At 41.0% G+C, this 25,589-nt stretch overlaps 1 protein-coding gene across 3 annotated transcripts in view; it reads right to left on the bottom strand.

Annotated features, from left to right (window-relative positions):
• Positions 1–332: 332 nt before the first annotated feature.
• The window catches only part of LOC139381365 (VPS10 domain-containing receptor SorCS3-like), a 64,511-nt gene continuing 39,254 nt past the window's right edge, over positions 333–25,589 (bottom strand). The window contains exons 8-27 of one of the 3 annotated variants that reach the window (XM_071124836.1): positions 22,783–22,872; positions 21,710–21,889; positions 21,303–21,449; positions 17,233–17,335; positions 16,867–16,943; positions 16,650–16,744; positions 9,565–9,666; positions 9,114–9,231; positions 8,674–8,807; positions 8,024–8,137; positions 7,627–7,798; positions 7,041–7,224; positions 6,636–6,769; positions 6,304–6,427; positions 5,900–6,012; positions 5,570–5,701; positions 5,260–5,359; positions 4,265–4,370; positions 3,926–4,086; positions 333–1,180 (exon numbers count right to left, since the gene is read on the bottom strand). In XM_071124836.1, coding sequence (XP_070980937.1) covers positions 1,116–1,180; positions 3,926–4,086; positions 4,265–4,370; positions 5,260–5,359; positions 5,570–5,701; positions 5,900–6,012; positions 6,304–6,427; positions 6,636–6,769; positions 7,041–7,224; positions 7,627–7,798; positions 8,024–8,137; positions 8,674–8,807; positions 9,114–9,231; positions 9,565–9,666; positions 16,650–16,744; positions 16,867–16,943; positions 17,233–17,335; positions 21,303–21,449; positions 21,710–21,889; positions 22,783–22,872 — 2,451 coding nt within the window. In that variant the 3' untranslated portion in view covers positions 333–1,115. The remainder of the gene's footprint in view (positions 1,181–3,925; positions 4,087–4,264; positions 4,371–5,259; positions 5,360–5,569; positions 5,702–5,899; positions 6,013–6,303; positions 6,428–6,635; positions 6,770–7,040; positions 7,225–7,626; positions 7,799–8,023; positions 8,138–8,673; positions 8,808–9,113; positions 9,232–9,564; positions 9,667–16,649; positions 16,745–16,866; positions 16,944–17,232; positions 17,336–21,302; positions 21,450–21,709; positions 21,890–22,782; positions 22,873–25,589) is intronic. The other 2 variants (XM_071124838.1, XM_071124837.1) reach the window with 2 other exon arrangements.

Raw genomic sequence — 25,589 nt, 5'->3', positions numbered from 1 at the left:
GAGTACTACATTTCTGTTTTAAAACACATTCTGTGTATTAAAACATTGACATCCTCCAGACACCAGATCTCAGCTTACAGTAGGTGCATTACCTTTCATGGTTTCATTACACAATCATGGTGTTTTAAGACTTTCTGTTTTTACAGTATGGTCATCAGTTATCAGAATCCGTGATTATGGAGAACATAAAGCTTGGAACTCAAGGCTAGTTACCTTGAAATACTTGTTTACATCTCCATCAATATAATCTGTACATGTAAAAACAACATAGGCCTACTTTCATAGAAAAATACATTTATTTTGAACAATTACAACATTTCATTTTGTTTACAGTAAGAACTATGGGGTAAAAACTTAAATATTAGCTTATCTAACAAAATTAACAATACAGTATAGCTCATGCACTACAATGTTAAGCAACTTTTGCTAAATCTTCAACAAGACCATCCCATAAATGGTTTAAAACATTTACTAATATTACAATCACCATGATCAACACTTGCTTACCTCATCATATTATCTTAGATCTTACAGTTACAAAGTGAATTATGACATGCTAGAAAAAGTGAGAAATATTATTATATTAGCAGTAGGCTAATAGAAAACCAACTCTGTTCAGTCTGCCAAGATTCTAGAATGGACAATCTAATAAAAAATGTTGGCATACATGCTTTTTTTCCACCTGTACACCTTTTAACAGCCTAAATTACATCTAGAGATTGTTTCCCAAGCAGCCACACTAATTTGTAGTATGCCTTTCTGTGTTATTATTATACAGTTGTCATTATCAAATGTACATCTGTAAGATAATCATGTTGCGTTAAAGTTTTCATTAGCAATGCTATCTGGCACTGAAGAAAGAAATTACTCTTTCAACAATGGCATGTTCTTATGCCTATTTCTGACATTCACAGATGTCATATTACGCTTCCTCAATACTCAAGTAAGGTATATACACCAAATGTATTCTCCTGCTATACAGAATTCCAAAGTATTGTGAAATACATATTAAGTAGTAATTCTCGGCGACCAAAGTATAGGGTGAAAACGAAGCTTTTTAAATTGGTACATTGAAACAACACAACCTGTACTTACAGTACTCATAATCTCATTTCTTAGACATTAGTACAAGTAGGAAACTCTCTTGTGATCACTCTCTCCCCATTTCTTCCATTTTCTCCTGGTGATAGAATATATAAACACAGGTATAATTATTATGAATAGTGCCCCCAAAGACACTATTGTCTCCAACACCCCAATAAAGCAAATTACCCCAGTGAATGTTTTGATGTTGGCAGCAATTTGAGGACCTTTGTGTCGACCTACCAACTAAACTAGCATAGGAACCACTGCAGGCATCTGAGTAATCATGGAATCTTAACTTCTTATGGCTGGGGGCAGTATTGAGTAGCTTGGATGAATAAGGTGCCCAGAGTAAACTGCCTGCTACTCAGGCCCAAAAGCTAAGATATTTATATCATTAGTAGATTTGGATAGAAAACACTCTGAAGTTTATAAAACTGTTTGAATGATGTCTTTGATTATAACATAACTCATATGGCAGGCAAAAACCTGAGAAAAATCTGACCAGGAAGTGGGAAATCTGAGGTTTGTAGTTTTTCAACTCATTGCCATTCCAATATAAAGTGTCTGTGAGGTCATTGCACTACCTAAGGCTTCCACTAGATGTCAACAGTCTTTAGAACCTTGTTTGATGCTTCTACTGTGAAGGGGGGCCGAATGAGAGGGGATTGAGCCAGGTGTCTGGCAGATTGCCACGAGCTCGTGACGCGCGGTCATGTGAAAGTTAGCTTGCGTTCCATTGCTTTTCTAGAGACAAAGGAATTCTCAGGTTGGAACATTATTGAAGATTTATGATAAAAACATCCTAAAGATTGATTCTATACTTTGTTTGACATGTTTCTACGACCTGTAATATAACTTTTTGGACTTTTCGTCCGACCTTTTGGCTGGACTTGTTTACCAAACGCCCTAACAAAAGGAGGTATTTGAACATGAATGATGAACTTTATCGAACAAATCAAACATTTATTGTGGAACTGGGATTCCTGGGAGTGCATTCTGATGAAGATCATCAAAGTTAAGTGAATATTTATAATGCTATTTCTGACTAATGTTGACTCCACAACATGGCGGATATCTCTTTGGCTGTTTTGGTCTCTGAGCGCCGTACTCAGATTATAGCATGGTGTGCGTTTTCAGTAAAGCTTTTTTGAAATCTGACACAGTGGTTGCATTAAGGAGAAGTGTATCTATAATTCCATGCATAATAGTTGTATCTTTTATCAATGTTTATTATGAGTATTTCTGTAAATTGATGTGGCCCTCTGCAAAATCCCTGGATGTTTTGGAACTACTGAACATAACGCGCCAATGTATACTGAGATTTTTTTAATATAAATATGAACTTTCTCAAACAAAACATACATGTATTGTGTAACATGAAGTCCTATGAGTGTCATCTGATGAAGATCATCAAAGGTTAATGATTCATTTTATCTATATTTCTGCTTTTTGTGACTCCTCTCTTTGGCTGGAAAAATGGCTGTTTTTCTGTGACTTGGCTCTGACCTAACATAATCGTTAGGTTTGCTTTCGTCGTAAAGCCTTTTTGAAATCGGACACTGTGGTGGGATTAACAAGAAGTGTATCTTTAAAATGGTGTAAAATACTTGTATGTTTGAGGAATTTGTAATTATGGGATTTCTGTTGTTTTGAATTTGGCTCCCTGCACTTTCACTGGCTGTTGTCATATCGATCCCGTTAGCGGGGATCTCAGCCCAAAGAGGTTTTAACAGACACACAACAGCCATATTATTGAATCTAATGGTACAAGTTAAAGCTCCCATATTGCTCTGCCCATTGAGAATAAATAGTTGGGATGCAACAGAAGAGAAATCTATCTGTCTCAGATCACTAAGGTCTGCTGGAGGAGAGACCTGCTGTGAGATGAAGATTGGCCAAATTGCTGACCTCTCAAAAAGCCTTCCGCCCACATGTCTATCAGGACCACTGCAGTGGCACTATTGTCAAAAACAGTCAGCAGTCCCCCTGATTTAACAACCCAATGGTTTCCCTATGTTAACCTTTATGCTTTATGCACACACGTACACAAGGATTTTGTACTGTATATATGTGGCAATGGTGGAGTAGGGGCCTGAGGGCACACACAGTGTGTTGTGAAATCTGTGAATGTATTGTAATGTTTAAAAAAAATGTATAAACTGGCTTAATTTATCTGGGGATCCATATTAAATACAAATACTTACAGGAGCTTATGGTACAAAATAAGACAAATCAATGGCACTTAAGGGTTTGTCAAGTACAATACAGTAGGCCTACACCATGAAACATTCTGTATCTTAAAATGGCTAATCATAATGCCCTCATGACACTGAATATTGATACAATGCTTTCCATTGCAATCCATAATTCTGTCAGAACTCAATATCTGACACAAACCTATTCTGATAGACGATAAGGTGCTGTGTTGTTTTTATTGCAGCTCGCTTGACGCATTAGCTATCTCTTTGAAACTATGTGAGTTAACTGACTAGCTAGGAGTTTGTGGCTTTTAAACTTGCTGTCCTAGCAATGATGAAAATGTATTACAATGTTTCAATTATACCTTTTATACCTTTTAACCAATGTATTTAGCGTGATTAATTATTGAAATTGCAAATGAACTTTATGTCTATTACGACAATTTACAATATAACTATTGCCCATATGTTACAGCGCACAACAGAGATGTGTCTTCTGCTGTGTGTGGACAGATGATTTACATAGGCTACGGCATGTGATGATTTTCATGGGAGCTTGTCTCTGGCTCATGGGAGCTTGGCTTGGCTCTAGGTCCATTAGGCAAGTCCGCCACTTTTCTATACGGTAAGGTCTAACTTACCTCTGGTCCTGGCCTCCAGTTCTTTCTCTGTAAGTTCCTTCTCTGAGGGGAACTCACTGTGCTTGATCTTGGACATGGTGTTGTTCTGCCTAACGGTGCCGATCCTCTCCGGCTCCTTTTCCTGGTTCTCCTCAGCCTGGACATGGATCCAAGGGATTTTCCTAACAAGCCAGACACCACTCTACTGACGTCATGTGAACTTAAGCTGCAGTTCTGTAACAACTTCACTTCTTAGTTGATAGTTAAGAGTATAATGTAGCTTTTGAAAGCCACTAAGGCAAAATAAGAAAATAATTGGTTGACTATTACCAACCAATCAATATTATTACGAGAACATACCTTTTGAACTTGAAGATGAAGAATGCAACTAAACCAACAAACGCCACAGATAGCAACATCAGCATGGCTGAGCTACTGTGAATTGGGTTGGAATCGACCAGAGGTGCTGGGGACATACAGAGACAGAACAAGACTTTAGCCTACAGATTTCTGCTTTAGCCAATTCTTTTGTTGATATCATTAATTGAATGTAGTTATGTCTTTGTTACTCTTGTCTACAACTGTTCTGTACTTTCTCATGTACTTTATGTTTTGTGCTGACCAAGAAGAGTAGTTGCTGCATGAGCTACAGCTAATGGGGATCCTAATAAACTAAAGTAAACCAACCAGGCCAAACGCGCAAAAAAATAGTTGGTAAAAGCAGAAACAATTTCAATGAGAGAAAACAAGGGAAGAAACCGGCAATCATTCGTTTTTATTCACTTAGCAGGTGTCCATTAGGTCTGAGTGAGCATCTGTCATGTTTCATTTTAAGAAGGGCCTCCATCCATGAGGTCCCGCTCTTTCTCCCTACGCCTCTGAAAGGTTTGCGCTTAGTCGTGGCTTTAAGTGCTGAGGCATATTATTCAGAGTATGTATTAACCCACCCCCAACCAATCTTTCTCTCTTCCAAGAGGAGACCAGTGAAGTCGTTGACCTTTCTACAGCATTTTAAAGGCACCTCAGACCTTTCCATGCAGACACAATTTAAGACACATCAGTGACTGAATGAAAAGGGTAAAGTCATGATTGACAAGTTGTAGTGATATGCTAATATCCAAATGACCCTGTTGACTTCCAAGGTGTATATTAAAGGTATCTGTTGTTAAAAGTCTCATTGATTGCATGACTAGTTACAAAAGAGATTTAAGGAAAAATATCTATCAATGTCTGACGTTGACATCAGGTGGTGAATTGAATGTCGGTACAGTGCTTATTATAGTATTTATAATTGTTTATGCATTGTTATTTCGCATTTTATACTGTGAAAGAGTCAAAGAAAAACTGCAACTTACCCGAAGTTAGCTGTGTGATGTAAACAATTATTTGAGTGTCAGGTTTCAACTCAAACTGGATCAATCCTTGGTTCAGGGCATTTATAAGAATGTCTGATATCTGTATCAAAGAATTGAAAAATGACATGGCACCCCAAAATGTGCATTTGCAAAGATTATTCTTTCAAATTTGAAGAAAAGCTAATGATAACATTACCAATTAAATCAGTTAAACCCCATTGGTGATACAAATGTGAATTGTTTTGTAGATTAATTACAAGATAAGACATTCTAGAAGATTTCCTAAAGTACAAACAAAAAATATGCTTACACTCACTAAGCCCTCTTCATTCCCTTTCCCATGTTCAGACAACTGAGTCTCAGGCAGGATAAATAGTTCTGCTGTTGTTGGAACACCTGGAAACAACGATACCAACAGCTGCTCTTCTGGAAACCCAGACACCTGTAACAGCAGTCTTCCAGTCAAACACACACACTGCTATCGTGGGAAAACACATCATACTACACATCTATGTTTACTTTACTTCCTTAAAATGTCACATTGAATTAAAGAGGGTTATCCTCATCACGACCATAAAAGCCATGACGACTGTTGTGTTGGCACAACGACTGTTGTCCCAGAGGGAACTTAGTCCTATACCTGTGACACAGCTGTCCTCACCACACGGCCCACATCCTCTCTCCACTCAGGGATGTCAGGGTTGTGCTCGTCCAAAGTCGGAGAGAATGATAACAGCAGGGATTTGAAGAACTCTGCGAAACATGGAGGATGATTCCATGAACCCTCTACCACAAAGCTTTGCCGTGTGGCAACATACCATTAAGAATCCTTCAGTTTGCTGGAATTGCTTATAACCTAACATGAATTTACAATTTACTCTTGTTTCTCATGACATAAAGGTGAGTAGAAAGGAGTAGAGGTGACGTCCACATTCTCACTAACAAGGCAGCGTTAACATGGATACAGAAGATGTGTGATTAAAACAAGTTGCGTACCTATGTTGCATTCATATTAAAGCCTTCGAAGGAGTCCTTTCCGCTCACCTTTAACAATGATGACCTTGGTATCCTGCAGTATGTTGCACCCAGAAGACACCTGGACAACGACCCTGTTCATGCCCTCATTCTGAAACGTGTACGCGATGCTTCCACCCAAGGTTATTAAGGACTGGGTTTTGCAAGACAAAGCGAATGGCATAGAAAACCTTACAACCTTGCCTTTTGCAGCACACATGGAATACACAAAGGACCAAAACAACTTGCTGTGAATAAACAATTCCAATCTACAATATAACAAGGTACCTGAACTAGGCAAGGTGTAGCACCCACACAGATACAGCAGGAATGGCCAGTGTAATTGGGAGAAGGACTCTCACCTCAGAGCTGTTTTCAAACCACCAGAAAAAGGTTAGTGTTCTTTGGTGGACGGGCCAGACCACAGCAGTTAGGTTGGCTTCCTTCTTCCTGATGGCCACAATAGGAGCTGAGAGATACACACGCTCCACTGGGCCTGAGACACACAAGAGAACCACATTGGCCAATCCAAACCAAATGCAGTCATTTTGGTAACAGTAAATTGGTTAATTTACAAATCCAACATAATCCAATAGCTTCATAAGCACTTAAAATGCATTGTTGTTGTAGGTAAATCTATAGTTCTTGACGTATGATCATCTGTAATCTATGCTGGTGTCAGTGGCTTACTGCGGTAACATGCTTAGGCAGGAAAAATCATGAAACCACATGAGACATAAAGGAGCCAGTGTTTCTTGTTGACATACTGGTGATATGTAAGAATATGGAGCTGCTGTCATATCCCTGGCTGTTCTCAGCATGTGCTGTCACTCTGAAGATCCCAGGTGCTCTATAGCTGTGTTTGATCCCATCGCCTCTCCGGCTCAGGTTGTACATGACCGTGATGCCATCCCCAAAGTCTAGCTGGATATGTGTCCACAACGAGTTTCCCTGGAGACAGGAAGTAAGACAGACATCATTAGTCAGAACAGATTGTTATGACACTGCATTATCTTTCACAGGGAAGAGTTGTCTAGGGAAATACTTGGGATGAGATTTGAGATTAGACATAGGAGAAGCACTCGGGAGACGAGAACGAACAAGAGAGAACTCAGGAGGAGCAAGTGAGAGATAAAGATAGAAAGAAAAAGAAACAGAGACAATGTAGTGAGTCATAGTGCTCTTTCATTCCAAAACCAGACAAAAGCGGTTCAGACTCTGGGGACTTCACGTCATCCAACACTTCAAAAGCACAAGATAATCCAGGACAAACTTCCACCGCTCCATGATGAAATAATAATAATATGCCTACTAATGACATAGTATTGGTTAGTGGTGGGAGAGGAGACTCACATCGTCCAGATGCACCAGGAAGGTGATGTTACTGCCCAGGTTGGCGGTGAGGTCTCCATGGCTGGTGGTCAGTCTGAGGCCTCTGGGAGGCCTGGGGGAACAATGCTGTTTCCTGGGGGAGTACACATCCTTTCCTCCCTCTTTGCAGTTATTAGACAAAACCTTCCTGTACCTACCAGTGACAACATTCACAGCATAGATGTCATTTTATAATTGAGAGTGAGACTGGATTTACTGTAGTCTCAATGCAGAGAGAGTAATTTGCTGAACAAAGGGCCCTATTCAATCAAAAACAATATTTACTGAGTGGGAAAACACTGAATATCAAATCACTGCACAGAAAGAGTGTTATTTTGCACAAGGGAGGAAGGAATGAGGGATACTACAAGTTACTTACCCTGTGCTATTGAGGTAATTCTGGCTAGTGCTACAGATTCTTGGTACCGTATTTGGGTCGAACCAAAAAGCAGGTGAACACTTTCCATCAGCTTGACGTTCATACCCATAATCACTGTAAAACATGAGACTGTTCATAAAACACTATCTACTTTCCCTTCGCTGACACTAAAAAGCTTTTGTAGTTGAGCAATAGGTCAGTTCTTTTTTGTATGACTACAAGACTAGTGACATGATCGTTGTCAGAAGAGATTTTCAGAGATAAAGATACAATACATTTAGAATTAATTTAGCAATTCCTTACTTATTAATTGGATGAAAATAAATAATTTGTCATTATGGAAATTAGACAAGCTTAGTCACATTCACAATTTGCAAACCATAATTGGATTGTGTGGATGCATGCACAGTGGCTACATGCAATAAACTGGAGAACATTAGGGAAATTGAAGAGGTATAAAGTTGAGCAAACTAATCGTTTTGGTGATTAGATATGTGATTAGGGGGGCTGTTAAGTCCTGTGAGGCTCCAGTAATTAAGAAACAATTCCATTTAATGTCCAGCAGAGTGTTGGGGGATGGGTTACATATACAATCCCCTTGCCTATTCACTGATGTAACAACTGAGGAAGTCTACCATAACTTTACTTACCATTCAAAATCATAGGCCCTGCAGATGCATGGTTCTGAGGATATGACTCGGGAGTAGTCCTGGGTCAGCATACAGCGGTTCCCTGGCCTCCGTTTCATAAAGGTCTGCTTTTCTCCCATCACACATGGCTCTCCCTATCAAACGCATTACATTTCATTCCCTGCGGTAAATTTAATTACATTGATTCAATGTTTTTTACAGATCAATAGCCTGAAATTATATGAATGTACAATGTGATTCAGCTGTGTGTGTGTGTGTGTGTGTGTGTGTGTGTGTGTGTGTGTGTGTGTGTGTGTGTGCGCGTGCGTGCGTGCATGTGTGAGTGTGTGTGTGTGTGTGTGTGTGTACATGCATCCATGTGCTGTGTTTACAGTGACAATAAACAAACATGCCTATCTTGATGTTGGCATCAAATCAATAACTTTCATTATGTACATAACCTTGTTATGTAGGTTCCAAGTCTGATAATCTCCGTCCATGCATCTCCTGCTAAAGATGGCTTTGTAGTCAATCTTTATCAGCTGCCATTCTGAAATACGACTTAAGTGTCCAGTGAAACTTAAAACAACAAAACAAAACATTAGGTAGGTTATTAGCCATATTGTCTTTGTCTCTTGTAAAATGAAGATGTTGCCCAGACTAGTGTATTGCTGCTGTGGCCCAGACATTCAATATAAACACATTAACAAAAATAAATAACTTTGCAAACACAGCTATGTGTATAGTACCTCTGGCAAACAAAACATTGTAAATTGAGAAATTAAGTTTAGGTGCTATTTACTGATTAATGCATAATAACAACACTATTTTACTTTCATAAACAGATGACCTGTAACCAAGAATATGAGTTCTTTGTTTACTTAATGTTCACCCAACCCTAACTCCACTTACGTGATGATGTGATTCTCTGGTTGCATAAGAGCTCCATCCAGAAACAAAGGAACCAGAGAGAAACTGTGACGATCCCATTTCTTACCCTCGTCCAGACTTATCCTATTTCGCAACACAGGACAACAAATATTAACATCTGATTAAATACATAATGTAGTTAATTTACTATGCTAGTAATGGCGTAATTACATGTACACCACTATTTCAAACTCTCTGGCATCTTTGTAATATTTGTAAGGTGTGACAATGAAAAGAGTTTAACAGAAAATATTCTAGACATTTCTACAGAGTCCAAATTCCTAGTGATACCGTTCTTAAGATGCATTCTCATCATGGATGAAAAATGAAGTACCCACATCAGCCTGTTCTCTATGTGGAAAAGTATTCTAACTATGCACTCAATAATAGAACTAATGTTTCACAGGTCTAGGTAAATGTTGAGGGTGACAAAACATAAAAAAGAGATATGACTCAGGCTCTAACAATTGAGGGACTTAAATCACCCTTCACAGATGTTAATTGATTGCGACACTGTTTCAGTACAGGGGATATCAAAGTATCTGGTGTGACAGGGTTCCAACAACACAAGGACCCTGGCCCACAAAGTCCCCCAATACTTCAAACCTGGACTTGGCAACATTTGCATAAAAGTAATTTGAACAGTGCAACGCGGTAACAGACATTCTTTGTTGAAAGGATTCGGACAGTTTTGACGTGGTGAGAGAAACAGTTGCAGTTGCTGGAGACAGACAACCCATGCAACTATACCTTGCCAATCAGCATTTCAAAGGCTAAATGTAATCGTATGCAACAACACAACCAAAACTGAAATCAGAATTCAATTAACTGTGTCCTTAAATGGGAACATCAACATTAGTTTTTAAGCATTGCACACCTGTTTCTGAAATCAACTGATAAGGCACAGTATAATGCATCTTTACATACAATGTATATCATTATTATACTACCATATACAGTACCTTCAGAAAGTATTCACACCCCTTTACTTTTCTGCATTTTGTTTTGTTACAGCTGAAATTCAGATTTTTTTGTCACTGATCTACACACAATAAACAAAGTTTGAATTTTTTGGTAGAACATTTTCCAAATTGCTAACAAATGAAAAGCTGAAATGTCTTGAGTCAATAAGTATTCAACCCCTTTGTTATGGCAAACCTAAATAAGTAAATAAGGAGTAAAAATGTGGTTAAAAAATGTGTTCAATAGTGGTTAAAAAAATAAATAACTCCCCATCTCTGTACCCCACACATACAATTATCTGTAAGGTCCCTCAATCGAGTAGTGAATTTTAAGCACAGATTCAACCACAAATAACAGGGAGGTTTTCCAATGCCTTGCAAAGATTTGTTAAGATAAAAAAGCAGATGCTGAATATCCCTTTGAGCATGGTGAAGTTATTAAATAGGCTTTGGATGGTGTATCAATACACCCAGTCACTACAACGATACAGGAGTCATTCCTAACTCAGTTGCTGGAGAGGAAGCAAACTGCTCAGGGATTTCAGCATGAGGCCAATGGTGATTTTAAAACAGTTACAGAGTTGAATGGTTGTGATATAAGAAAACTGAGGATGGATCAACAACATTGTAGTTATCAAAAAGAAAGGAGGACCAAGGCACTCTTCATATAATTAATTAAAATGCCTTTATTTGTATGGTATGTTCAATAGAAATAAAGTTTAAAAAATACAACGCATTTCGGCTGCATGGCCTTCGTCAGGGAGTACCAAGAAATGTACTTCTAGTTCCGACCATGCAGTAATACCTAACAAGTAATCTAACAATTTCACAACAACTTCCTTATACACACAAGTGTAAAGGAATGAATAAGAATATGATGGCCGAAAGGCATAGGCAAGATGCAGTAGATGGTATAAAGTACAGTATATCAAGTGGCATTGTTTAAAGTGGCTAGTGATACATATAATGCATCCAATTTTTATTAATAAAGTAACTAGAGATGAGTCAGTATGTTGGCAGCAGCAACTCAATGTTAGTGATGGCTGTTTAACAGTCTGATGGCCTTGATATAGAAGCTGTTTTTCAGTCTCTCGGTCCCCGCTTTGATGCACCTGTACTGACCTCACCTTCTGGATGATAGCGGGGTGAACAGGCAGTGGCTCGGGTGGTGTAGATGTCATGGAGGGCAGGTAGTTTGCCCCCAGTGATGCATTGTGCAGACTTCACTACCCTCTGGAGAGCCTTACGGTTGTGGGCGGAGCAGTTGCCGTAGCAGGCGGTGAAACAGCCCGAAAGGATGCTCTCGATTGTGCATCTGTAAAAGTTTGTGAGTGTTTTTGGTAACAAGCCAAATTTCTTCAGCCTCCTGAGGTTGAAGAGGCGCTGCTGCACCTTCTTCACCACGCTGTCTGTGTGGGCGGACCATTTCAGTTTGTCCGTGATGTGTACGCCGAGGAACTTAAAACTTTTCACCTTCTCCACTACTGTCCCATTGATGTGGATAGGGGGCTGCTCCCTCTGCTTTTTCCTGAAGTCCACAATCATCTCCTTTGTTTTGTTGACATTGAGTGTGAGGTTATATTCCTGACACCACACACCGAGGGCCCTCACCTCCTCCCTGTAGGCTGTCTAGTCATTGTTGGTAATCAAGCCTACCACTGTATTGTCGTCTGCAAACTTGATGATTGAGTTGGAGGTGTGCATGGCCACACAGTCATGGGTGAACAGGGAGTACAGGAGAGGGCTGAGAACCTACTCTTGTGGGGCCCCAGTGTTGAGGATCAGCGGGGTGGAGATGTTGTTTCCTACCCTAACCACCTGGGGGCGGCCCGTCAGGAAGTCCAGGACCCAGTTGCACAGTCTCGAGCTTAATGACGAGTTTGGAGGGTACTATGATGTTAAATGCTGAGCTGTAGCCGATGAACAGCATTCTTACATAGGTATTCCTCTTGTCCAGATGGGTTAGGGCAGTGTGATTGCATCGTCTGTACCCCTATTGGGGCAGTAAGCAAATTGGAGTGGATCTAGGGTGTCAGGTAGGGTGGAGATGACTTGACTTGTCTCTCAAAGCACTTCATGATGGAAGTGAGTGCTATGGGGCGATGGTCATTTAGCTCAGATACCTTAGCTTTCTTGGGAACAGGAACAATGGTGTCCCTCTTGAAGCATGTGGGAACAGCAGACTGGGATTGGATTGATTGAATATGTCTGTAAACACACTAGCCAGCTGGTCTGCGCATGCTCTGAGGACGCGGCTAGGGATGCTGTCTGGGCCGGCAGCTTTGCGAGGGTTAAAACGTTTAAATGTTTTACTCATGTTGGCAGCAGTGAAGGAGAGCAGGTTTTGGTAGCGGATGGTGTTGGTGGCACAGTATTGTCCTCAAAGCGAGCAAAGAAGTTTAGTTTGTCTGGAAGCAAGACACTGTGGACCGCAACAGGGCTGGTTTTCCTTTTGTAGTCCGTGATTGACTGTAGACCCTGCCACATACCTCTCATGTCTGAGCCGTTGAATTGCGACTCTACTTTGTCTCTATACTGACGCTTAGCTTGTATGATTGCCTTGCGGAGGGAATAGCTACACTGTTTGAATTTGGTCAAGTTTCCGGTCGCCTTGCTCTGATTAAAAGCAGTGGTTCGCGCTTTCATTTTGCGTGAATGCTGCCATCAATCCACGGTTTCTGGATGGGGACCGTTTTAATAGACGCTGTGAATACGACATCACCGATGCACTTGCTAATTAACTCACTCACCGAATCAGTGTATTCATCAATGTCATTGTCCGACGCTATGCGGAACATATCCCAGTCCACGTGATCGAAGCAATCTTGAAGCGTGGAATCCGATTGGTCAGACCAGCGTTGAACAGGCCTGAGCACGGGTGTTTCCTGTTTCAGCTTCTGTCTATAGGCTGAGAGCAACAAAATGGAGTCATGATTAGATTTTCCAAACTGAGGGCGGGGGAGGGCTTTTTATGCGTTGTGGAAGTTAGAATTACAATGATCCAGGGTTTTGCCAGCACGGGTCACGCATTCAATATGCTGATAAAATTTAGGGAGTCTTGTTTTCAGATTAGCCTTGTTAAAATCCCCAGTTACAATAAATGCAGCCTCAGGATATGTGGTTTCCAGGTTACACAGAGCCCAATGCAGTTCTTTCAGGGCCGTCGATATGTCTGCTTGGGGGGGATATACACGACTGTGATTATGATCGAAGAGAATCCTCTTGGTAGATAATGAGATCGGCATTTGATTGTAAGGAATTCTAGGTCAGGTGAACAAAAGGACTTGAGATCCTGTAAGTTGTTACGATCACACCACGTCTCGTTAATCATAAGGCCTCCGCCCTTCTTCTTACCAGAGAGATGCATGTTTCTGTCGGCGCGATGCGTGAAGAAACCAGGTGGCTCTACCGACTCTGATGACGTTCCCCGATTGAGCGATTTTCCATGAAATAAAGAACGTTTCAATCTCTGGAAGACAGCCCTTGCTCGTATTTTGTTTACCTTGTTGTCAAGAGACTGGACATTTGTGAATAGTATGCTCGGGAGCGGTGCGCGATGTGCCCGTCTACGGAGCCTAACCAGAAGATCGCTCCGTCTGCCCCTTCTGCAGCACCATTGTTTTGGGTCGCGGGCTGGGATCCGATCCATTGTCCAGGGTGGTGGACCAAACAGAGGATCCACTTCAGGAAAGTCGTATTTCTGGTCGTAATGTTGTTGAGTTGACATTGCTCTTATATCCAATAGTTCTCTCTGGCTGTATGTAATAAAACATAAGATTTCCTGGGGTAACAATGTAAGAAATAACACATAAAAAAACAAGACCGCATAGTTTCCTAGGAACGCGAAGCGAGAAGGCCATCTCTGTCGGCGCTGGAAGTATGATGCTTGCAACAAGGAACTCAAGAAATAATTGCAAAAGATGTGGCAAAGAAATTTTATTTTTGTCCTGAATACAAAACATGTCATCGGTAAGGACTGGGTCTGCTTGTCATTGGCAAGGATTAGGGAGTTTTCTGAGACAAAATTAAACAGAATAAAGGAAACCATGAAAAACCTGGTTCAGTCTTCTTTTCAACATGGGAGATGAATTCACCTTTAAGCAGGACAATAACCTAAATCACAAAGCCAAATCTATACTGGAGTTGCTTACCAAGACACCATTGAATGTTCCTGAGAGGCCTAGTAACAGTTTTGACCTAAAGTGGCTTGAAAATCTATGGCAAGACATGCAAATGGTTTCTAGCAATGATCAACAACCAACTTGATGGAGCTTGAATTATTTTGAAGAATAATGAGCAAATATTGTACAATCCAAGTGTGCAAAGCTCTCAGACTTACCCCAAAAGGCTCACAGCTGTAGTTCCCTGCCAAAGGTGTTTCTAACATTCATTGTATAAAGGGGGTTAACAATTATCTGATCAAGATATACACTGCTCAAAAAAATTAAGGGAACACTTAAACAACACAATGTAACTCCAAGTCAATCACACTTCTGTGAAATCAAACTGTCCACTTAGGAAGCAACACTGATTGACAATAAATTTCACATGCTGTTGTGCAATTGGAATAGACAACAGGTGGAAATTATAGGCAATTAGCAAGACACCCCCAATAAAGGAGTGGTTCTGCAGGTGGTGACCACAGACCACTTCTCAGTTCCTATGCTTCCTGGCTGATGTTTTGGTCACTTTTGAATGCTGGCGATGCTTTCATTCCAGTGGTAGCATGAGATGGAGTCTACAACCCACACAAGTGGCTCAGTTAGTGCAGCTCATCCAGGATGGCACATCAATGCGAGCTGTGGCAAGAAGGTTTGCTGTGTCTGTCAGCGTAGTGTCCAGAGCATGGAGGCGCTACCAGGAGACAGGCCGGTACATCAGGAGATGTGGAGGAGGCCGTAGGAGGGCAACAACTCAGCAGCAGGACCGCTACCTCCGCCTTTGTGCAAGGAGGAGCACTGCCAGAGCCCTGCAAAATGACCTCCAGCAGGCCACAAATGTGCCTGTGTCTGCTCAAACAGCCCAACACCGTGCAGGACGTTTGGCATTTGCCAGAGAACACCAAGATTGGCAAATTCGCCACTGGAGCCCTGGGCTCTTCACAGATGAAAGCAGGTTCACACTGAGCACATGTGACAGAGGTGACAGAGTCTGGAGACGCCGTGGAGAATGTTCTGCTGCCTGCAACATCCTCCAGCATGACCGGTTTGGCAGTGGGTCAGTCATGGTGTGGGGTGGCATTTCTTTGGGGGGCCGCACAGCGCTCCATGTGCTCGCCAGAGGTAGCCTGACTGCCATTAGGTACCGAGATGAGATCCTCAGACCGCTTGTGAGACTATATTCTGGTGCGGTTGGCCCTGGGTTCCTCCTAATGCAAGACAATGCTAGCTAGACCTCATGTGGCTGGAGTGTGTCAGCAGTTCCTGCAAGAGGAAGGCATTGATGCTATGGACTGGCCCGCCCGTTCCCCAGACCTGAAACCAATTGAGCACATCTGGAACATCATGTCTCGCTCCATCCACCAACGCCACGTTGCACCACAGACTGTCCAGGAGTTGGCGGATGCTTTAGTTCAGGTCTGGGAGGAGATCCCTCATGAGACCATCTGCCACCTCATTAGGAGCATGCACAGGCGTTGTAGGGAGGTCATACAGGCACGTGGAGGCCACACACACTACTGAGCCTCATTTTGACTTGTTTTAAGGACATTACATCAAAGTTGGATCAGCATGTAGTGTGGTTTTCCACTTTAATTTTGAGTGTGACTCCAAATCCAGACCTCCGTGGGTTGATACATTTGATTTCCTTTGATCATTTTTGTGTGATTTTGTTGTCAGCACATTCAACTATGTAAAGAAAAAAGTATTTATTAAGAATATTTCATTCATTCAGATCTAGGATGTGTTTTGAGCAGTGTATTATTTTTGAGCAGTGTTTTTATTTTTCATAAATGTTTAATAAATGTTAGAATTGTTATTCTACATTTGGGAGTATTAAGTTCATTTTTTATCCCACTTTGTAACACAACAAAACATGGAAAAAGTCAAAGGGTGTGAATACTTTCTGAAGGCACTATACTCTACAGTAAAATTACAATGAACTTACCATATGTGCCGGATGGGTACTGTTGCAACTAAAGACACTGCAACTAAAGCACCTCCATTGTCAAGAAACCAAACACCAAGTTCTTCTTCAAATATCTAATAAAAAGTAGAAGACAATAAACATATGATTTACATCAATAGTTTTTCATATTCATAATGCTTATTTAGGAAAAACGGACTGAAGACAGAGCCCATTTTGAGGCAAAGATGGGTCTCACCTGTCTCCAGCTATTGCCAGCATCAGATGTTATAAACATTCCAAGGCTAGTGGAAGACAGCTCTGTACCAATGTTGCCTGGGAAAAAAAGAAAATATGAATTCATATACCAGTATATTTGCATAGTAAAGATACATATTTGCAAAGAAAATAAACGATCATAACGTTATCATAGCTATGCAGCTCCTTCTATTTTAGAGGACTTGATCCCATTATGAACACTTTTATTGATCTGTATTCTATTTGAAGATTTCTACAGTACCACAGATAAAAGCTTGCACAACGTTAACAGCTGTGCCTGTCTTTACAATTTTGTTGCTAGAACACAAATATCATGCAGTATAAACCTTTTCGGCTTCTGTCCTACCTGTGGCTACGATGATCCCTGGTGCTGAGTCCTTACTGAAGATGCGTCCAGGCAGGTAAGGGTTCACAGGCATATCCAGGTGCAGATGCAGAGAACAAAATGGCTGCCAAAACAAACACAATGGATTCCATTTAGACATAAGCCTAAACAGTGGCAACCCGTTTTTCATGGCCTTTCTTGAGTAAGGCAGCTCCAAAATGCATGTGTTTCAGCCTTTCTCAGTGCTTTCTGTGGTGGTGGGGCGGCCGGCGGAAAATACGGAGCGTAGGGGTTGGTAATATTCTCTATTTGCGCCATAATTGGCTCAGTATTCTGTCACTATTGGGGACACTACATCAACACAAAATCTACAGGTAGAGCTAAAAAATTCAAGCCCCATGGGTGCTGCCATTGAGTTACATTAGAAGTGCCCATCGAAGAATGCTCAAGATAATTGGCCACAGATAAAAGGACGTCAAATCACGTTCTATAGTAGCTTTGATAATACTTCCAAAATCTTAGCTAGCAAGCTAACAAACAATCTACTGGCAAATCATTTTCAACCCTTGTCATATGAAGATAAATAATGAAAATCATAGATAAAACAAATCGGTGTTCGTTGGCCATTGGACATAAACATTACACAACAAGTTGGAAATCACAAATTCAACAATGAGTGGTTTAGATGGAATCAGTGGCTAACTGCAAGCAATCACTAGCCTGCTATTCATTGGAGTGGGTGTGTGGTTAAAGTTTGGATTTAAGGGTCTCTTTTCCAAGCTTAAAAGGATAAACATTCAAAATTGGCCATGCTGTCAATCCAGCATGACTTCTGCCACACTCAAAACAACTGGAAATATCAGACTTCAATGAGTTCAAGACAACTAGGAACTTCTGAAAAAACTAGCTCCGACTGGGAAAATACGTTTGGAACAGTCATCCAACTCAGAATTGAAAGTTGGGAACTCAGGCCTCTTTCTCGAGCTCCGACGTGAAGATCACTGACGTCATCATGATTCAACCTTGTTTTTTTCCAGAGTTGGCAGTTGTCTTGAAAGCACCATCAATTCAGAGAATGCCAGACTTTGATGACAAAATATGCACACAAAGTACTGCCGCGCCTGTTTCTGTTCAAGTGAGTCCAGAAATGTTTTCTGCCCTACCAAGCAAAAAGGCAGTAACTGCTCATTTGGTCGAAAATGAGTTGTCATTTTTGCAACATTAAATACATGCTTAATCATGTGTACAAGTATCCTACCTCCAAGGTAAATAAAATCTATTTTTCTCAGTTCCACGCTATGAGCAGTTACTGCCTTTTTGCTTGGTAGGGCAGTATTGCATATATTGTAAGAGCTTTCATTGTCTGCTTACATGCCCCATTTATTTATCCTACCATTCTGACTTGGTGTACAGGGAGAATCCTGTAAAAAATGGCCCATGTTCTGAATTCTGTCACTGTACATTTCAAAAGTCCTAGCTCGCTCATTAAAATTGTATTAGAAATTACGGATTTCTGCTTGTCGTCCCCTTATGCTATAGATTTTACATCTCAATTGTCAGTAGAAAACAAATATGTTTAAACAAGTCAGCCTTATCAGTTTTTTTTAAAAGGTGATAAATGAGGCTTAATGAACTGTTTCGCTGCAGGCTCTGCTGAAAGCCAGGTGTGACAGTGGTAAGGTGTTGGGACTGCTGTTGTGAAAGCTTTATGTAGGCCCTAACAGTTTTTGGGTACCGTTTGTCACCATTATAGCGCAATTCATGTATTGTTTAGTGTTGAGTTGTGTAGTGGCTTTGCTGGCATGCATCAAAACGTATACTGTAAATCTTTCTTTGTCCCACCAAGATTTACATGCTAACATCACCTTTGGGCCTAAACCAATACATAAAATAAAATGCATCTTATAAGGATCTTTACTAGGTATACCAAACATTAGGGACACCCCCCTCCCCCTCCCCGGAGCATTCCACAGGGATGCTGGCCCATGTTGACTCCAATACTTCCCACAGTAGTGTCAAGTTGGATTGATGTCCTTTGAGTGGTGGACCATTCTTGATACACACAGGAGACTGTCGAGCGTGAAAACCCAAGCTGTGTTGCAGTTCTTGACACAAACCGGTGCGCCTGGCACCTACTAACATGCCTCGTTCAAAGGCACTTCAATATTTTGTCTTTCCCATTCACCCTCTGAATGGCACAAATACACAATTGTCTCAATACTTAAAAATCCGTCTTTAACTTGTCTCCTCCCCTTCATCTACAATTATTGAAGTGGATTTAACAAATGGCATCAATAAAGGATCATAGCTTTTACCTGGATTTACCTGGTCAGTCTATTTCATAGAAAGAGCAGGTATCCTTAAAATGTTTTGTATACTCAGTGTATATCTGACTCATTTATATATGACTCTGTGTTCATACTAATCTCTTTGAAATGAAAGTTTACAAAGACCATTTATGAAACATTTGAATATCTTTCACCAACAGATTTAAACTGGCTACAAAGGACATTGGAGCTGGCTGTTCCATTCTGAAGCAAACAAGCCATGTAATAAAAACATTATCCAAGGTGCAAAGAATAATCTGACAAAATTGCTTCATTTACTGATACACCTAAATTACTAATGTCTCTGATGTAATTCACCCAGAGGGGAGGCAATTTGTATGACAGACGAAAACAGTATTATTATCAAGGCACAATGCGAGACCCAATTGCAGACACAGGAGGCAGATGGTTGGAGTCTTACAATGTTTATTAATCCAAAGGGGTAGGCAAGAGAATGGTCGTGGACAGGCAAAAAGGTCAGATCGGAGTCCAGGAGGTACAGTGGCAGACAGGCTCGTGGTCAGGCAGGCGGGTACAAAGTCCAGAAACAGGCGAGGGTCAAAAGCGGGAGGACTAGAAATAGGAGAATGCAAAAAGCAGGAGAATGGGGAAAATTTTGGTTGACTTGGAAACATACAAGACGAACTGGCACAGAGGAACAGGCGACACCTGGAGGGGGTGGAGACAATAACGAGGACAGATGACACTGATCAGGGTGTGACAATTATATACATTTTTCCTCTCAAATCCAATCAAATTTTATTGGTCACATACACATGGTTAGCAATGTTAATGCGAGTGTAGCGAAATGCCTGTGCAGGTAGTAGGTAAGGTGGAGGTGATATGATCCTTGACTTGTCTCTCAAAGCACTTCATGATGACTGAAGTGAGTGCTACTTCTGATAGTCATTTACTTCAGTAATATTTGCCTTCTTGAGTACAGGAACAATGGTGGCCATCTTGAAGCATGTGGGGACAGCAGACTGGCATAGGGAGTGATTGAATATGTCCGTAAACACACCAGCCAGCTGGTCTGCGCATGCTCTGAGGACGCGGCTAGGGATGTGGTCTGGGCCAACAGCCTTGTGAGGGTTAACACGTTTAAATGTCTTACTCACGTCGGCCACGGAGAAGGAGAGGGGGGTTCCGCAGTCCTTGGTAGCGGGCCGCGTCGGTGACACTGTATTATCCTCAAAGCGGGCAAATAAGGTATTTAGTTTGTCTGGAAGCAAGACGTCGGTGTCTGTGACATGGCTGGTTTTCTTTTTGTAGTCTGTAATTGCCTGTAGACCCTGCCACATACGTCTCGTGTCTGAGCCATATTATACATTCTTCTAGAAATGCATAATATGTGCATATCATGTTAACTCACTTTTCATATAAAAAAAATAATAGATTATTTAAATGAATATCAAACATTTCTAACACAGATCACCATGGGGCACTGTCTAACTGCCATTTATTGTAATGTAACTTTCATTAGGGTGATCTATTTACAGTGACTAAGTTGTCAAATTGAAATATTTGAGGTTAATGTAGATTTTGAACCACTTGATGGACTGGAATGTATTGAACTACACGTCTAGGATGAGACCAACCCTTTGCCTGACAATGTAGAAAATTAAAAGGTAAAACTGATTAGAGACCAGGCATCTGCCATGAACAACTCTTACTATTAAATCAGCAAGCTTTCGGTGGGTTAAAACATTTGATGAATGAATACTTTAAGAAGCAGTGTCATCCACCCCAATGATTTCAGCTCACCAGGATGCAGTGCAGACTGTTTCCAGCCACATCAGTGTTAGGGGCTTGCAGAAGGGCCCAGGTCTGACCCTTGTTATAGGTAATGAAAGTCTTCACTTCATGGTCCACCAATTTGTTGGCAAAAAATATGCCGTTTATTCCTTCTACCTAGAATGACAATAAGCCAAAAAGATGAAACAAAAGAGATATCACATTGAGAGAGTGTATGTAATTATTTTAAACAACTTGGTTATGAAAAGTCATTGCACTATGCAAAACTACAGCGGAGATTAAATCATACATAGGAAGTGTGCCTTCAGAGGTACCAAACAAACAGTACTTAACATAGTAATATGGTTTAACTAAGAGCGCCTCACGGAGGTCCTTCTACAGGGAGAGTGTCCTGCATACACATACAGTAGATGTACCTTATACATGTCAACCAGTACATTTCCGCCTGGCTCTCTTCTGGTCCGGAGGTTCTCTAGAGACAGAGTGAAGTAGACCCCTGGAGAGTCTGAGATATACAGGCTGTAGGTGTCATTCTGGTTCCACTCCTGTACAGCCGCAAACACCTGCTTCTTATCTGTACTGATGATGTGCATGTCCTGTTTAGATGAGAGGGAGAGAGCGTGGAAGGGTGAATAGACAGGCGGGTAGATAGAGGCAAATTAAGAGTTTCATTCCAAAACACTATGCATACATTTTCAGAAATGTTGGTCAATTAGGTTTTATTGTTGAGAGAAAATATGAATTGGTGTGATTGGTGTGTCTTTTCACTATTTCATCGTGGCATCGGGTTGTTCAATGACAAACATGCATTTGTAAAAAAAAATCTAACACTTGATTCATTTCATTTCAGAGAGACAAATAATCAAGTTTCTTTGCTAAATTCTATATATCCGCCTCACTAATAATATAGTATAGTAATATGAGATCTGTATGTAAAACATTTACATTTGAGTCATTTAGCAGATGCTCTTATCCAGAGTGACTTACAGTAACTCCATTCATCTTAAAATAGCTAGGTGAGACAACCACACATCACAGTGAAATTGACAGAATACGAACATTCCATTCCAGCTAAACAATGGGTATTTAGCATTTTGCAAAAAAATAAAAGAATCATACGAATCTAAAATATATTAATTTAAAATCTGAGAGCAGTACTTTATACACACACACGAACATACCCATAAGCTATAATTTCCAATAAAAAATAACCCACAAATATGAAAAATTAGCAGATATAGTGTTTTGAAAATAAACTCTTCAACTAGACAGTCATACAGATGAATGGAGCTAAATATAATGTAGAGCAATAGAGATAAATAACAAGTGAGAGAGTATCCGTGATCTGTGTGCTTCAAGATGAGCAGCTTTCTGTCTCCACAGAGAGCAGTGTACCTCAGAGTGAGTAAAGGGAGGCTTCAGAAATGAAAATATCCTCAACCTGCTGCTGTATTTATTGCAAGGTGTATTTGGGTAGTGCAATGCTTACCTTGGGAAGACAGTATTTGGGTAGTTGAATTTGTTTGAATGATTCCCTCATATAGGACACAAAGTAACTTGCCTGCCCTGACTTGGTAACCTGTAGAAGAAAAAAGGTCTTGCTTCAGTAGCTCTTGTGGGCGAGTAAGCACAATTCTCGCTTGTAAAGTTAATATTTGATTGAGTATATTAAAAACAGCGATGTTTCAGGCATGCTGGCGTTCATTGGAATTAATCCATTTGAAATGTCACTGATTTTAACACACCCATTTCATTTTACTCCACCTCGACTTAAGATCGTGGAAACACTGACTCACCCCACAGAAGAACTCTAGTCTTTTTCAGACCTACATCATTGGAATGAAACTACCTTCTGGAAGTCGAAAACTAGGTAAAACTTAAATCCAGTTCAGGTAGGTCGAGTTTAGACACTTCATTACAATAATTAAAACAATTATAATGTGGAAATCAATTTCAAATCAAAAACATTTTCATAATTTAGGGACTTGATGCTTCAACACATAGAAGGCAATACAAGTTTATACACCAACATCCAAATGACATACCACTGTATTTACCTTACAAATAGGTGTGTCCTCTAAATGTGTCTTAGATGTCCTGCTAGCACCAAACACACTACATTAGAACGTCTGGATGACTGTGTGATCACGCTCTCCGTAGCCAATGTGAGTAAGACCTTTAAATAGGTCAACATTCATTAGGCTGCAGTGCCAGATGGATTACCAGGGCGTGTGCTCCGAGCAAGTGCTGGGCAAGTGTCTTCAATAACATGTTCAACCTCTCCCTGACCAAGTCTGTAATACCAACATGTTGTTTCAAGAAGACCACCATAGTCACTGTGACCAAGAACACCAAGGTAAACCTGCCTAAATGACTACCGACCCATAGCACTCACGTCTGTAGCCATGAAGTGCTTTGAAAGGCTGGTCATGGCTCACATCAACACCATCATCGCAGAAACCCCAGACACACTCCGATTTGCATACCGCCACAACAGATCAACAGATGAGGCAATTCTATTGCACTCCACACTGCCCTTTCACACATGGAAAAAAGGAACACCTATGTGAGAATGCTGTTCATTGACTGCATTTCAGTTTTCAACACCATAGCTAAGGGCCCTGGGACTAAACACCTCCCTCTGCAACTGGATCCTGGACTTCTTGATGGGCCGTCCCCCAGGTGGTAAGGGTAGGTAACAACATATCTGCCATGCTGATCCTAATGGGGGCCTCTCGGGGGTGCGTGCTCAGTCCCCTCCTGTACTCCCTGTTCATTCATAACTGCATGGCCAAGCACGACTCCAACACAATTATTAAGTTTGTCAATGATACAACAGTGGTAGGCCTGATCACTGACAACGATGAGACCTCTCCCTCAAAGTGATCAAGACAAAGGAGAGGATCATGGACTACAGGAAAAGAAGGGCCGAGCACGCCCCCCATTTTCATCAACGGGGCTGTAGTGGAGCAGGTTAAGAACTTCAAGTTCCTTGGTGTCCACATGGTCCAAACACACCGAGACAGTTGTGAAGAGGGCATGACATTGGCTATTCCCCCTCAGGAGACTGAAATGATTTGGCATGGGTCCTCAGATCCTCAAAAAATTCTACAGCTGTACCACCTCGGACTACAGAGGGTTGTGCATAAGGCCCAGTACATCACTGGGTCCAAGCTTCCTGCCATCCAGGACCTCTATACCAGGCGGTGTCAGAGGAAGGCTTGAAGAATAGTCATAGTCATAGAATGTTCTCTCTGCTACCGCACGGCAAGCGGTACCGAAGAGCCAAATCTAGGTCCAAAAGGCTTCTTAAAAACCTCTTAAGGATCTTACCCTTTCTTACATTTTCGCCTAAAATGACATACCCAAATCTAACTGCCTGTAGCTCAGGACCTGAAGAAAGGATATGCATTTTCTTGATACCATTTGAAAGAAAACACATTGAAGTTTGTGGAAATGTGAAATTAATATAGGAGAATATAACACATTAGATCTGGTAAAAGATAATACAAACAGAAAAACGTTTAATTATATATACAGTGCCTTGCGAAAGTATTCGGCCCCCTTGAACTTTGCGACCTTTTGCCACATTTCAGGCTTCAAACATAAAGATATAAAACTGTATTTTTTTGTGAAGAATCAACAACAAGTGGGACACAATCATGAAGTGGAACGACATTTATTGGATATTTCAAACTTTTTTAACAAATCAAAAACTGAAAAATTGGGCGTGCAAAATTATTCAGCCCCTTTACTTTCAGTGCAGCAAACTCTCTCCAGAAGTTCAGTGAGGATCTCTGAATGATCCAATGTTGACCTAAATGACTAATGATGATAAATACAATCCACCTGTGTGTAATCAAGTCTCCGTATAAATGCACCTGCACTGTGATAGTCTCAGAGGTCCGTTAAAAGCGCAGAGAGCATCATGAAGAACAAGGAACACACCAGGCAGGTCCGAGATACTGTTGTGAAGAAGTTTAAAGCCGGATTTGGATACAAAAATTTTTACTTACAGCTGTCATGCTAATCCCATTAGCACACATTAGCTCAACCGTCATAGGGACACCCATCCTGTAGAGGTTAACAGCTTCTACACCCAAGCCATAAGATTTGCGAACAGCTAACCGGACTATTTGCATTGACTCCCCGTCATAGGGACACCCATCCTGTAGAGATGAACAGCTGCTACACCCAAGCCATAAGACTCCTGAACAGGTAACCAAATGGCTAGCCGGACAAAATGGCTCTAATGGAATAATCTAATCTATCAATGAACCGCATTCTCCCAGGGCA

The sequence above is a fragment of the Oncorhynchus clarkii genome, chromosome 23 (genome assembly GCF_045791955.1).
Source record: "Oncorhynchus clarkii lewisi isolate Uvic-CL-2024 chromosome 23, UVic_Ocla_1.0, whole genome shotgun sequence".
NCBI classification, from domain to species: domain Eukaryota; kingdom Metazoa; phylum Chordata; class Actinopteri; order Salmoniformes; family Salmonidae; genus Oncorhynchus; species Oncorhynchus clarkii.
This window is presented reverse-complemented; position numbering and strand designations above follow the sequence as displayed.